Source organism: Rhizophagus irregularis, chromosome 3 (assembly GCF_026210795.1).
Source record: "Rhizophagus irregularis chromosome 3, complete sequence".
In the NCBI taxonomy this organism is placed as follows: Eukaryota; Fungi; Glomeromycota; class Glomeromycetes; order Glomerales; family Glomeraceae; genus Rhizophagus; species Rhizophagus irregularis.
In genome coordinates, this window is record NC_089431.1 from 5,067,457 (window position 1) to 5,083,158 (window position 15,702).

The following is a 15,702-nucleotide window of genomic DNA, read 5'->3' on the forward strand; positions in this document are numbered from 1 at the left end:
AGAAATCCTGTCTAAAAAAAATTGTATTAGTGTATAAATTTTTATAAATTATCGAATATCACCCCTGCGGAAATATCCGTTCACAATCCCTACGAATATTTTTCGGCTATGAAAAAGTCTCTTATTAAAGAATAAATATTCTTAATTATTAAAAAATATTCAATTTTTTCGATCAAATTATAACACGTATATTTATTAATTTCATTATAAAATCAAAAACGAAAAATAAAATGAAAATGAGAAAAAAAAAGAAATTATATAAATCGATCTCGTTTTTAAGAAAATTTATCATTAGAATATAAACAATCAATCTAACATAATTTGAAATACTTCAAATTCTAAAAAAGTCGCATCTGTTTCTCTGATTTGCTTTTCATAACTTTTTTGTCTACAAACAAGTTTTAATTCACCACCAAGAGTTTTGCATAAATACAGATCCCTATCACCAAATGATGGACCGTAACAAAGTCCGTTAAAAATAGCTCTTTTATCATTTCTTACACGACTTAAAATAAAATTATCATTACTAAGAGAGAAAATAAAACTATCTTTAGTAATACCATGACTATCATCAGATTTCCATTTAATAGGATTATAACCTCCAATAATTTCTTCACTGTCTTTCAATTTAATAATTGTTAAAGTACGAGATTTGTTATCACAAATTTCATGAAAATTTCTAAATCTATCAAACATTCCATCTGATCCATCACGAGTATCGCGATATAATAATACGAATTTGTAAGAACTTGTTAATTTGTCTTTAGATCCTAATCTATCAATCCATTTTGAGATTAATTCAACATGTTGAAATGAGATGATTTTAGAATCAATATTTTTTGATTTAATAGTAAGAGATTCTATTCTTTTAATATCATTAACCGTAAAATGATCCAATAAACTTATATATAATTCTTTTGGCAAAATTTCTTCATAAGGTAGTACTTTCTTAAAAAATTCTCTGGACGTTAAATTTTGGAATCTAATCAAAGGAATGAACTGTTGTAAGGTATTCTTTAAAACTTTAAATTCATTCTTCGAATAACTTGTAGGATCAGAAGGAAGTTTCGGATTTTGAGCGAGCCCCCATTTAACTATATATTCCCAAACTTGAATTTCAGTCATTTGAAGGTTATTTCTTTGAATAAGTAAGACTAAAAGCTTTTCTGGGATTATAGAGAAATTCAAAGAATTTAAAATCTTTATTGGATCTTTTAAAATAAAATCAATACAAAATTTTTGAAATTTAAAGAAAGAGTCGTTTTCAAAACTTATGTGATATATCAAATCAAAATTTTGTTCTAACCAGTTAATTCTATTCTTAATTAAGAAAGATTCTATATAAAGGGTCAATTCCTCGAGACCAAGTTCGTTAGCAGCCATCAAAATTTTAATAATATCTGAATCATCATATTCTTCCAATAAAAGTTCTCCTCCATAAATATACCTATAAAAATAAAAATTTAATAAAATATTTTAAAATAATTAATTTAATAAATCACACGTAATTTAATCTTTATTTACCTTAGAACACTTTGAAAAATTTCTGATGAAATATTCAATAATTTAATATGTACAAAGTAATCAAATTTTTTCTTTTTATCAGTTGATAAGATTCTTCTAAAATAAGAAGAACGATAATTCAAAATAACCATGTGAGCGCGAAATATTTTTACATCAGGGCTATTTCCAACTTCAATTGTAATATCATAATATTCCTCATCATTCAAAATTTCAAGTAAACTTTGTGATAGTTTTTGCAAAAGTTTATTATCAGCCATCATAATTGGTATTCCTTTTTTTTTCTTTGAGTAAAAGAAACAAAGAAAAAAAAGAATTCCTAATTTATAAATTAAAAAGCGTGTAAGTCACGTTCACGTATTCAGCATTGTTACACATTTCGTCATCGTTGTTTAATTAATTTCGATAACTGAACTTTCTTTGCAGTCTGTGCACAAAAATTTGCACACATTAATTGAAAGAATTTCTTTTGTTACTGATTGATAATACTCTTTAGTGTAACTCACTAAAATATCGTCAATAAAGATTTTTTTGGCCTAATTATTTCCATTTCAACAATTTTTGCAAAATAAAATCTATAGATGTAAAGTTTTTGTCGTAAAGAAGATTTTGGAAAATTTTACAGTGATTTCATTTCATTTTATTTTTTAGTACAGGAATTTATAAAATTTTTTTAAATATTTAAAAATTACATTGTCGAATTTTTAAAATGTTATCCACAGATTTAAAGAGTAAACATGAGCCTTATTTATATATATCGATATATATTTTTTTTTTAATAAAAGTGTATAATTATTTTATGATCACTAAACGAAAGAAAAAATGAAATTAAAAATAAAAGTAAAATCGCTTGTTTATTTTGAGGCTGAAAACGTTGATGAACTTTGAATACCAAACTCAAATTGAGAAAGATCATAGAAAAATACCGAGTTTTAAGGTTAAATCAAGTAACATTCTATTTCGATGTCAATATAGAGGCTACGTTTTGCGCGGGTTAAGTAGAATAGTTAATTCTCTTAATTTTTATATAAATTTATATTAGATTCAATAATAATAAAAATTTTTTTACTAAATTAGTATAATTTATCTGTAAAACGATTACGCATAATACGCGCTATACCGCTGGTAAATTTTAAGAATATGGATTAAATCCCGAGATTACAGTAGTTGTTATAAAATTTTGATCCGATATTTTTGCTTGAATTTCATATATATTTAACATATTACGCATTTACACTACCATTTCTCTATATTCATTAATCATTACATTTTACCACCATAACTCAATCAATATTAAAAACTTAAGAACTAACGGACTCATATTGAATTTATTTTAACAGAATTAAAAATTTCATGAAATTTGAGAACTATGGCAATTATTAAAGGTTATGGCAACATCATTATATTTATTCTGAAGAATGTCAGATCGGCAGATTTGTGAAATCACATGCCATTTTTTCGACTATAATAAATTTTATTCTATGTTCGTGTTGACATGTGGTTACGTAAATCCCCATTTTGAAGTATTCCAATAATTAAAAATTGAAAAATAAACCACTCCAATGTGATGTCTCATTGCAAGTTAAATAACGTAAACATTAATACTTAATATACTTTGGCTATTACCGCCGTTTTCAAAATAATGTAGTAAGGCATATTTGCATAAAAAAAAGATTATCGGATTATATGATTACCATGATTACCAGGTGATTAACGGATGATTTCAATATGATTAGCTGTAATCTTTTTGAAAACGTCGATAAATTTCGAACACGTAAATATGATTTGTCTATTAATAATTAATTTACTTTATGGAAACAACTTTAACCGGTTATTGGTTAATCAAGTTACCTCGTGTCCGAAAAAAAAAAAAATTTTTTAGGTTTGAAAATTGAAAATAAAGACCTGATTCACCTGAAATTATTTTTTTTTCAATTCATTTCATTTTATAATGGTTGATAATAAACTTTTGACAAAATTATCACAAAATTTACTTGAGATTTTAGACAACGAAGAACATTATGATATTATAATTGAAGTTGGTAACGATCCTTACATAAAAATATTTCATGCTCATATGATTATTTTGAATTATCGTTTTTCTTATTTTAGAAGAATTTTATCAACCAATAAAAAGAAAGATTTGACAAACATTAGATTACCAAATATTTTACCCGATACTTTTCAAATAGTCTTAAGGTAAGATAAATAAAATCTCGTTCATCATTTGGTCATGCGATAATTATATATTTTTTACAAACTTTTTTAATCATTTAATTATTTTAGGTATATTTATGGAGGAAAACTCTCATTGGAAGAATATGATATTTCAGATATCATTAAAATTTTAGTTACTGCTAATGAACTCAACCTTCAAGAATTAATCCCTTATTTAGAATCTTTTTTAATTGAAAATAAAAAAAATTGGAATGAACAAGATATTAATTTGATATATCAAACTTGTTTTGAAAATAATTCCTTTTTAGAACTTCAAAAAAATTGTACTAATTTAATTATTAAAAAATCAAATAAGATATTTAATTCGTCGAATTTCACTTCAATCCCAGAAAAATTATTAATCACGCTTATTCAAAATCATCAAATGAACGAAATTCAAGTTTGGGAACATTTAATTAAATGGGGACTTGCTCAAAATCCTGAACTTTCTTCCGATCTTACAAGCTTTTCAAAAGATGATTTTAGTACTTTAAAGAATACCTTACAAAAATGTATTCCTTTTATTAAATTCCGTAATTTAACTTCCAAAGAATTTTTGAAGAAAGTAAATCCATATAAAAAAATCTTACCGAAGGAATTATACAATGAATTGTTAGAATATTTTTTGGATAATGATTACGACCTAAATAAAAAATCAGAATCTCGTACTAGTATTAAAGAGATAGAATCGAAAAATATTGATTCTAAAATCATTACAAATCAACATGTTGAAATAATTTCAAAATGGATTGACGGATTAGAAATTACAGACAAATTAGCAAGTTCATACGAATTCAAATTATTATATCGCGATAGTGAAGAGTCTGGTGGAGCGCTTGTGAGGATTAAAAAATTTCATGAAGTATGTGATGATCATTCCCGAACTGTAACAATCTTTAAAGTGAAGGACAGAAATGAGATTCTTGGAGGATATAATCCGATTGAATGGAAATCTGATAATAGTTATTGAATTACTAAAGATAGTTTATATTCTCTTTTAGAGATGAGAATTGTATTTTAAGTCGTGTAAATGATGAAACAAGAGCTATAAATAATAATATTTTTGACGGTCCATCATTTGGTCTTGATCTATATTTATGTTGTGGCAGGAAAATCTTTTGTAAGCAACATAATTATGAAAAGCAGATCAAAATCGACAATGATGATGCATTACTTTTAGATTTTTTCGAGGTATTTCAATTATGCAGGGTTAATGATTGAATCCTCTAAGTCCAATATTTTCATAATTTAATACATGATTAGTTGAATCAGTAGCAAAATAAGCTAGATTGAACGTAAGCCTTATTTCTATTTCATTTTAATATCATTAAAGCTTCCGGTCGAATCATATTTGTAGCTCATGAAAAAAACATTAAAATAAATTAAAAATAAAGGTAAATTCGCTTGTCTAGTAGTTTAGATTTTGAAACTGAGTGTGTTGATCTTAAACACGAAAACTCATTAAGACAATCATAGAAAATTGCCGAGTTTAAGGGGCTAGAACAACGTAATAATTAATATTTTATTCCTAATCTCCGATGCCAACATAAAAGGCTGCGTTTTTTACGAGGGTTGCGTAGAATAATAAATTCCCTTAAGTCTTAACTTTATGACATACATTTTTTAAATTTATATTGATTTAATAATAAAAATTATTTTTATTAAAATTGGTATAATTTATCTGTAAAGGGTTATACATAATAATGTATGTGCTATACGCCTATACCGCTAGTAAATTATATATTTACCACTAATATATGATTTGAACTTGAATATCTTTATTTTCAATTATTATTAGAATTTGAATTAAATCTCAAGACTACAATGGTTGTTATAAAATTTTGTTTGGATATTCATTACATTTTACCACATTCAATCAATCATTGAAATACCTCTAATCATTTTAAAGAATGTATCAATTCTATTAATTCTCCATCGTAAGATCTTCATTCTCTATATGAAACAAAATATAAGTTTCAGCGTAAATTTAATGAGATTATATCTTCTAAAAATTCTGTTGCTACCATAACCTTAATCCCGTTAAAAAATCTAAGAAATCCATTAGATTAATCGCGAAAATAAATGTATGTTAATTTCTTAAAATTATAGTAATAAATTTATTAATCAAAATTTTATATAACATTTTCTCGTAGGGATTAATATTTGAATATTTGAATTGATCGTGTGAATTTTATGTATTTATCCCTAATGCCGACATATCATTGCTTGTATACGAGTTGAGTAACGTAAAACATTAGCCCTGTTCATTTCCGGTCGGTTGCATTTTTCGGTCGGATTTTGTTGTACAAAAATTATTCAACAAAATTTTTTTATTTTCGATCACAAATTGAACTGCTTTAGATTGAAATTTAGTTCGAACTCCTTATATTGATATATATTTTTTTCTTAAATGTCACGTAAACAGAAATTATCTAATTTTGGTTCCAATCAAAATTAACTTAAATCTGACCGAAAAATGCGACCGACCAGAAATGAACAGGGCTATTAATACTTATTAGTATCCTACAGCCGAATAGAATCATGCTTTTTTCATCGTGCTGATATTTTTTATTAACTAACTATAAATAAACTACAGTTGCACAATTATTATTGATATTTTTGCATATACAAATAACATGTAAGAGGCAAAAGAACACGTCGCGTTAAACTGGAAATAGTTTAATCGATAGTTTATCGTATTCAGTTATAAGCCATGATCATAGGCAGCTGCAGGATAATACAGTTATTTGATAGGAGGGCTAAAATATCATCCGAACTTCGGCCCATCTGATATACCTTAGCGATCATTAACTTCTTTGAACACGTAATCGTGATTGGCTAATTAATTTACTTTATGGAGATAATTTTTAACCGATTAATGGATAAATAAGCTACCTTGTATCCGTAAAAGAAAATATTAAAGCTTGAAAATAAAGACTTGAAATTAATTTTTTTAAACTCACATCCTTTTATAATGGTTGATAATAAACTTTTGCCGAAGTTATCGCAAAATTTACTTGAGATTTTAGATGACGAAGAATATTATGATATTATAATTGAAGTTGGTAACGATCCTTATGTAAAAATATTTCATGCACATATGAATATTTTGAATTATCGTTCTCCTTATTTAAGAAGAATTTTATCAACAAATAAAAAGAAAAATGACGGAACTTTGACAAACATTAAATTACCAAATATTTTACCCGAAATTTTTCAAATAGTCTTAAGGTAAGATAAATACTAAGTAAAACAATAAAATCTTGTCATTTGAAAATTATATTTTTTTTTAATAACTTTTTAATTATTTTAGGTATATTTATGGAGGAAAACTCTCATTAGAAGAATATGATATTTCAGATATCATTAAAATCTTAGTTGCTGCTAATGAGCTCGGCCTTCAAGAATTAATCCCTTATTTAGAATCCTTTTTAATTGAAAATAAGAAAAATTGGATTGAACAAAATATCAATTTGATATATCAAACTAGTTTTGGAAACAATTCTTTCTTAAAACTTCAAAAATATTGTACTAACTTAATTATTAAAGAACCAAATAAGATATTTAATTCGTCGAATTTCTCTTTAATTCCAGAAAAATTATTAATCACGCTTATTCAAAATCATAAAATGAGTGAAATTCAAGTTTGGGAACATGTAATTAAATGGGGACATGCGCAAAATCCGGAACTTTCTTCTGATCCTACAAGCTTTTCAAAAGACGATTTTAATACTTTAAAGAATACCTTACAAAAATGTATTCCTTTTATTAAATTTCGTAGATTAACTTCCAAAGAATTTTTGAAGAAAGTAAAACCATATAAAAAAATCTTACCGAAGGAATTATATGATGACCTATTAGAATATTTTTTGGACAATGATTACGATCCAAACAATCGTACTATTAAAGAGATTAAATCAAAAAATATTGATTCTAAAATCATTACAAATAAGCATGTTGAAATAATCTCAAAATGGATTGATAGATTAGAAATTAACGACAAATTAACAAGCTCGTATGAATTCAAGTTATTATATCGTGATTGCAATGATGGATCTTGGAATAGACTTAAAAAATTTCATGAAGTTTGTGATAATCATTCCCAAACTGTAACAATTTTTAAAGTGAAGGACAGAAATGAGATTCTCGGAGGATATAATCCGATTGAATGGAAATCTGATATTAGTTATGGAATTACTAAAGATAGTTTTATATTTTCTTTTAATAACGACGAGAATTACATTTTAAGTCGTGTAATGGATGAAACGAAAGCCATAAATAATAATAATTTTTACGGTCCATCATTTGGTCTTGATCTGAAATTACAATTGCTTTTTAGTGACGGGAAAATCTCTTGTGATAAAAATCATTATGAAAAACCGATCAAAGTTAACAATGATGATTCGTTTATTTTAGATTTTTTTGAGGTATTTCAATTGTGTAAGACTGATGATTAAATAAGTCCTCTAAGTCTAATAGTCTAATTAATTTCTTCATAATTTATTTATAAAATTAGTTTAGAAGTAATATAATCTAGATTGAATTTGTGCCTTATTTCTATATTAATATTTTAACATCGTTAAACGTTCTATGGCGTAAGAAACAATGAAATTATAAATAAAGGCAAAATTGCTTGATACGTAGTTTATATTTTGATGCTGGGAGTGTTAAGCTAGAACAAGACAATATCATATTAGAAAAATGACGAGTTTGAAGAGCTAGATCAATGTGATAACTAACATTTTATGCATAATTTCCGATGTCAACATAAACTAGAGCTGCGTTTTTTGCGCGGGTTGCGTAGAGTAATAAATTCTCTCAATTTATAACATACTTTTTTAAATTTATATTTGATTCAATAATAAAAATATAATTTATCTACAAAAGGTTATGCAAGATATGTGCTATATCCCTATAAAAAATATTGTCCGAACATTGTTCAGTTTTTTGTTCGGAAAATCGACCCCGTTCCGAACAGGGGAACATTACTTGACATTTATTGGACATTCATCATGATATTGTACGTTTTTTATGTTGTTAAAAATTCTCACTCTCCGCATCTTGTATTAAATTTTAACAAATATTGTATAATGGCGTGCGAGTGTCCGGAAAATTGACCCCATTCCGAATATTTATCGGACAAACATTATTTATAGGGTATCGCCAGTAAATTACATATTTATCACTAATATACCTGATATACTATGATTTGAACTTAAAACACAGATATCTTTATTTGATTTTTAATCATTATCAGAATTTGAATTAAATCTCGGAACCACGATGATTGTCATAAAATGTTGTAACATATAGACTTAACGTATTATTAAATTACGATTTATTTCATTCCAGATTCATTAATTATTACATTTTACCACATTCATCAATATTAATAATTTAAGAATTAAACAAACAACTTCATATGAATTTATTTTTGTAATTAATCTATTGAATTTCTTTGGGTTTCTTAATGGAATTAAGGTTATCTTTACAGAAACTTCAAGAGATCGTAGCGATGGCTTAATGCGCAGTAACTGCATATATGTAATTTCTTTACGATTACATAATGTGGTCACTATGTATTTATAACGCAGTTAATGCGCATTAAGCCATCGTTACGATCTTGAAGTTTCTATAAAGATGGTACTAGTAATAGAATTTTTTAGATATAATCATTAAATTTACACTGAAGATCTTACGATGATGAATTGATACATTCTTTAAAAAGAATCAGAAATATTCAATGATGTGATTATTGGTAATAAATTTGTTTACAATCAATTAAAAATTAAAAAACCAAAATTTTTATCACATTTTCTCGTAGAGATTAAAATTTTGAATTAATCTTATATATATGTATTTATCACCTCCAATGCGACATCTTGCAAGTTTACGAGTTCAGTTAACGATTAACCTATTTAAACACGTGATCGTGATTGACCTATTAATTTACTTTATGGAAATAATTTTAGCCGGTTAGTAGTGGTTGGTTACCTTGTGACCGGAAAAAAAAATATTTAAGGTTTGAAAATAAAAAAAAAATGAAATTTATTTTATTTCAATCTACATCCTTTTATAATGGTTGATAATAAACTTTTGACAAAATTATCACAAAATTTACTTGAGATTTTAAACGATGAAGAATATTATGATATTACAATTGAAGTTGGTAACGACCCTTACGTAAAAGTATTTCGTGCTCATATGGTTATTTTGAATTATCGTTCTCCTTATTTAAGAAGAATTTTATCAACAAATAAAAAGAAAAATGACGGAACTTTGACAAACATTAAATTACCAAATATTTTACCTGAAATTTTTCAAATAGTCTTAAGGTAAGATAAATAAATAAAAAATAAAATCTCGTTATTCAATAATTATATATTTTTACAACTTTTAATTATTTAATTATTTTAGGTATATTTATGGAGGAAAACTCTCATTGGAAGAATATGATATTTCAGATATCATTAAAATTTTAGTCGCTGCTAATGAGCTCAGCCTTCAAGAATTAATCTCCTGTTTAGAATCCTTTTTAATTGAAAATAAAAAAAATTGGATTGAACAAAATATTGACTTGATATATCAAACTAGTTTTGGAAACGATTCTTTTTTAGAACTTCAAAAATATTGTACTAATTTAATTATTAAAGAACCAAATAAGATATTTAATTCGCCGAATTTCTCTTCAATCCCAGAAAAATTATTAATCACGCTTATTCAAAATCATCAAATGAGTGAAATTCAAGTTTGGGAGCATGTAATTAAATGGGGATTTGCGCAAAATCCGGAACTTTCTTCTGATCCTACAAGCTTTTCAAAAGACGATTTTAATACTTTAAAGAAGTCCATACAAAAATGTATTCCTTTGATTAAATTCCGTAATTTAACTTCCAAAGAATTTTTGAAGAAAGTAAAACCATATAAAAAAATCTTACCGAAGGAATTATATGATGATTTATTAGAATATTTTTTGGATAATGATTATGATCCAAATAAAAAATCAGAATCTTTTGCTATTAAAGAGATTAAATTAAAAAATATTGATTCTAAGATCATTACAAATCAACATGTTGAAATAATTTCGAAATGGATTGATAGATTAGAAATTTCCGACAAATTAACAAGTTCGTATGAATTCAAATTATTATACCGCGATAGCGAAGATTCTGGTGGGATGTCTGAAAGGATTAACAAATTTCATAAAGTTTGTGATAATCATTCCCGAACTGTAACAATTTTTAAAGTGAAGGACAGAAATGAGATTCTTGGAGGATATAATCCGATAGAGTGGAAATCTGATATTAGTTGTGGAAGTACCAAAGATAGTTTTATATTTTCTTTTACTAATAATGAGAATTACTTATTAAGTCGTGTAAAGAATGAATTATATGCTATACTTAATTGTCCTCATTATGGTCCATCATTTGGTAGTGATCTGTATTTAAAACACAACAAAGTCCTTTGTTATAAAAATTATTACGAAAAACTGTTCAAAGATAACAATGATGGTTCATTTATTTTAGATTTTTTTGAAGTATTTCAATTGTGAAGGACTTATGATTAATAAATCCTCTAATATTTTCATAATTTATTTACAAGTTTAGATTAGAAACAATGTAATCTAGATTGAACGTGAGCCTTACTTCTATATTATTTTAACATCGTTAAACGTTCTATGGCGCGTAAAAACAATGAAATTATAAATAAAGGCACATTTTATTCCTAATTTCCGATGCCAACATAAGGGCTGCATTTTTTACGCGGGTTGCGTAGAATAATGAATTCCCTTAAGTCTTAACTGAACTTTATAACATACTTTTTTATAGTACATTTACTACTAATATACTGTAATATGATTTGAACTTTGAACAGATATCTTTATTTAATCATTATTAGAATTTGAATTAAATCTCAGGTCCACAATGGTTGTCATAAAATTTATAACATATAGACTTGTATTACTTATCTCCTGGCTAATTAGGAATAAGTAAAATTTTACTATTCCAATTAGCCAGGAGATAATTGATTTATCCCCTGCCATTTACACAATAGTAAGTGTTTTATAGTATATCGTGAGTTTAATATAGTTTATTTTATTGTTGTATCTTATTTTTCTTTCGCTTGGTTTTTTTTTTCATTTTAAAAGATTTTAAAAAATAATTGAATTTTAAAATGCTTCGGAACTATTACTAATACACTTGAAAAATAATATTGAGATTACAAATAAATTAAAAGAAAGTTTTTCTCATTTGGAAAATGCAAATCTTTCCGAATTACTCAAATTTTCAAATCAGTCCATTATAGTATAATCAATAGTTAATTTTTACCGCAAAATTTCCTAGAAACGGATAAATAAATACATATAAAATTTGCTATCCAGTAGGTATAACTACATTTGCATAATCGTGTAAATGGTGCCGATCAGGGGATAAAACGTATTAAACCACCATTTATTTCATTCCAGATTCATTAATTATTGCATTTTACCACATTCAATCAATATTAATAATTTAAGAATTAACAACAACTTCATATGAATTTATTTTTGTAATTAATCTATTGAATTTCTTTGGGTTTTAACGGAATTAAGGTTATGGTAGTAACAGAATTTTTAAAAGATATAATCTTATTAAATTTACACTGAAACTTTTATTTGTTACATATGATCTTACGATACATTCTTTAAAAATATTTTAATGATGTAATAAATTTGTTAAAAATTGAAAAATTACATTTTCTCGTAGAGATTAAAATTTTGAATTAATCTTATATAATTTATCTCCTCCAATGCAACATCTCATTGCATGTTTACGAGTTAACGTAAATAGCGATTGAGCATCCTTAACCTGTACCCGGGTATAGGTTATTATCCTGTACCCCTTTTTTCTTAAATATGAGCCCAAGATGTGGCACATTCGATCATTATTAGCCACAGGGCAATTGTACAACATTTTCTAAGAAAATATTTTTGCTGTTTACGCGCGAAAAAATATAAGAGAAAGAACTTCAAAATATTTTAATTTCAAATATAACAAGAACCAAAACTTTAATATTTTTAATATTTTAACATTGCATTTCAAATTAAAATAAAATGTTTTATATATAAAGTTTTAATAAACAAATATAAATACTAAAAATTTTTACAGAAACTTTAAACTAAAATACTTTTATTTGTCAATAAATACTCTAACTAAATTTAATGTCCAAATATTCCAACACCTACTGAACAATTCTACTTATTTGACAATAGCTAGTATAGTTAAATAAAGTGATGAAATTATTCTGTAAAAAAAGGTATTATATACGCGCACAGTAAAATATTTACTCAATAATCATAAAAATTAATATCTGGATACTTCATACCTGCTGAACAACTTTACTTATTCAATAAAAGCAAGTTTTGTTTGACCAAAATGCTTAAATTACGCCATAGTATTTATATGAAAAGTTGAATATATTACAAATAGTGAAATAGTGAGTATAGTATACAAACTAGCTTGGAGAAATATCTGAGTAGTTTCATACCTGCCGAATAATTTTACTTATTTAACAAAGCCATATTATTTGGTTAAAATAATATATATATATAAAATAATACTGAGATTTCTGTACAAAAAACAAGATTTAATGTGAAAATTATTCTCAACTTTACAAATAATACACTATATATAAGCCAGTGTTTAAGAATATTTCTTTTTAAACTTTTAAAAATATTTTTAAAAAATAACTGAAAAGAAGAGAAAAGGAAGAGAGAAGAAAAGAAAAAAATGTGTACTATGTTTACTAAAAGAGTGGTAGATCTAAGACTATTACAAATAAAAGTAGATGGCATTTTCATGTGAAATAACTAATATATGTGTATAGAATCCAGATCTTCATCCCCTACGAGACCTCACTCTTTGATCAGAACTATTCGAAAAAATGACTACGCTATTTGATCGAAGGGGTACCTCAAAAAAAACCCTCTGAAGAAATAGCTAAAAGATCTAAAAAGAAACAAAAAAAATAAAATTAGCAATGAGACGAACAAAAAAAAAACTACAAAAAAAGAATTCAAGTCATCATTTGTATTTTCTTTTAACTAATAAAAATTAGCTATTGTATGTAAATACTGTCATATACAAAATGTTATAGGTTAATCAGGTCCATAATTGTTTTTTAAGGTGTGATCTATTTTAATAAGGGTTTAGTTGAAGGCCCAGGGATAGATAGACCTATTCTATTTTTGATGCTATATGCAATCTTCTTCTTGTGGTCGTTGGAGTGCTTTGTGTTATCAATAAATTGGTTAAAGAAGGTGTTGGGATTATTAATGATGTTTCGGTGTTGTGATGAAATAATGAAAAAGGAGGAATCATCATCCGTCCGAGGTAAATTGTCTATTATCAACAGATGAGACCGTCTTTGGAGGTAATTGTCATATAATTCTTTGGCTTTTGTATAACCATAGTTATATTGAGGTATGGAGGTAACGTCAAATCAACGTCTTACTTTATAATCAAAAAGGTTAATATTGTAAATATTGAGATAGTATAGGCGAGAATTGCCTACGTTATTAGGAGGTAATGGTGGTAATTTCTTTTTCTTTTTGTTTTATTTTTTGGTTCTTCGCAACCAATTCTTGGTGTGACATATAAAGGTATGCTCATTTTCAGCATTACAGGGATATACTGTACCTCTTTCTACAAAATGACTTAGTTGTTTAAAAACATTAGGTGTGGGAGAATTCTCTGAACGTGCGATTAATATATAAGGCCAAATATAATTTGAATGACGCTCTGTATTAAGTATTTTTTTTTTAAAACGGTTCCACCATTTTATTTGTTGAGGAGATTGAACAATGTCGTATTTTGTAATACAAACGAGTAGTTGGGATGCCTTTTTCGTGACAATTTTGGTAGGTTCCATTACTTCTTTAAGGTGAGGATCTGATTTCCTTCAGTGTTCATTGTATTTCTTTATAATGACTTCATATTTCATGCCCAAACGTGTTGAATGAACTTTTTTTGCAAGGTTATGTCCAGTGCGACTCAGGTTTTGATAAAAAGTCAGGTTTTTAGGAAACTTTTCCTTTGGTTGATCATCAAAAAGAACTACTGTTAATGAGCATAAATGTTCATTACAGTGTCAACAGTTTTGTGATAAGATGAATGCTGCGGGTTGAGAACAATTAATTATTGTTCCATAAAAACCTAGAGAGGTATCACAAGGTAAATAAAATTCAAGATTAATCACTGGAACTGAACAGAATAAAAGTTTTTGTTTGTCTATTTTTAGAGGACTATGAAGATAATCTATTTCTGATAGCCACTAATTTTTCTTTCAATAACTGGCGTAAGCATTTAAAATATTTATTAACAGTGTCTTGTGAGAATTGTCAATTGATAGCAAATGTAAATGTGAAGTATGTTCTGATAAGGTAATCAATGTTGAGTTTCTTACTAGTTGAATTGAAGATCCTTTGTGAATCATATCAATATCATTGGTGTAAACAAAAAAAAAGATCATTTTTTGATAAAGAAAGATCAACATTTTCATCTAACTTGATGAGAAAATATCTAGATTTTACAGTGTGCCACTACCATGTGTATCTGATACAACATAGGGGTTGAATTTTTTAGTATAAAAGGAAAAGTTTTAAGTTTTACAAGAATAATATAGGTAAATGAGCTTTGGAGCCTTCCTGAGGTTCCTTAGGGGTAGTCTTTTCTGCACATAATTCCTTTTAAGAGGTTTTCATAATGTTAGAAGGAGTATAAAGGTATTTGTAAATACCATTGTGGTTAAAGTTGTTCCTAATTTTTTATACAGAAAACAATAGGAAGAAAATATGACAAAAAGTAAAAGAAATGGTTTAATATTATTAAAAGCATAGTTTGGATGTAATAATGACACTCTTTTTGAGGGGTATAAGTGGAAACGAAAGTTTTTTGTAATAAAAATAAAATGTCTAACTTTGTA

At 26.3% G+C, this 15,702-nt stretch overlaps 4 protein-coding genes across 4 annotated transcripts; 3 read left to right on the forward strand and 1 right to left on the reverse strand.

The window, feature by feature from the left end:
- Window positions 1–306: 306 nt before the first annotated feature.
- On the reverse strand, window positions 307–1,784 carry OCT59_021234 (uncharacterized protein; the record flags this gene model as incomplete). Its single annotated transcript, XM_066149727.1, has 2 exons — window positions 307–865; window positions 1,525–1,784. 2 exons carry the CDS (start codon window positions 1,782–1,784, stop codon window positions 307–309), a joined length of 819 nt encoding a protein of 272 aa, XP_065990605.1.
- A 1,688-nt stretch (window positions 1,785–3,472) lies between these two features.
- On the forward strand, window positions 3,473–4,708 carry OCT59_021235 (uncharacterized protein; the record flags this gene model as incomplete). Its single annotated transcript, XM_025313056.2, has 3 exons — window positions 3,473–3,720; window positions 3,808–4,271; window positions 4,356–4,708. The coding sequence occupies 3 exons, from the start codon at window positions 3,473–3,475 to the stop codon at window positions 4,706–4,708; spliced, it is 1,065 nt and encodes a 354-aa protein (XP_025188342.2).
- A 2,004-nt stretch (window positions 4,709–6,712) lies between these two features.
- OCT59_021236 (uncharacterized protein) lies at window positions 6,713–8,195 on the forward strand (the record flags this gene model as incomplete). The annotated part of the gene is made up of 3 exons (XM_066149728.1): window positions 6,713–6,969; window positions 7,052–7,394; window positions 7,692–8,195. 3 exons carry the CDS (start codon window positions 6,713–6,715, stop codon window positions 8,193–8,195), a joined length of 1,104 nt encoding a protein of 367 aa, XP_065990606.1.
- A 1,598-nt stretch (window positions 8,196–9,793) lies between these two features.
- On the forward strand, window positions 9,794–11,467 carry OCT59_021237 (uncharacterized protein). Its single transcript, XM_025313055.2, has 2 exons — window positions 9,794–10,073; window positions 10,156–11,467. Exons 1-2 carry the CDS (start codon window positions 9,817–9,819, stop codon window positions 11,288–11,290), a joined length of 1,392 nt encoding a protein of 463 aa, XP_025188341.2. The 5' UTR covers window positions 9,794–9,816; the 3' UTR covers window positions 11,291–11,467.
- Window positions 11,468–15,702: the final 4,235 nt, after the last annotated feature.

Excerpts from the sequence above, each read along its gene's own strand:
- OCT59_021237 (XM_025313055.2), top strand. The coding sequence starts at position 9,817 with ATGGTTGATAATAAACTTTTGACAAAATTATCACAAAATTTACTTGAG. Across the intron at positions 10,074-10,155 it reads ATTTTTCAAATAGTCTTAAG|GTATATTTATGGAGGAAAAC; the intron begins GTAAGATAAATA and ends TAATTATTTTAG.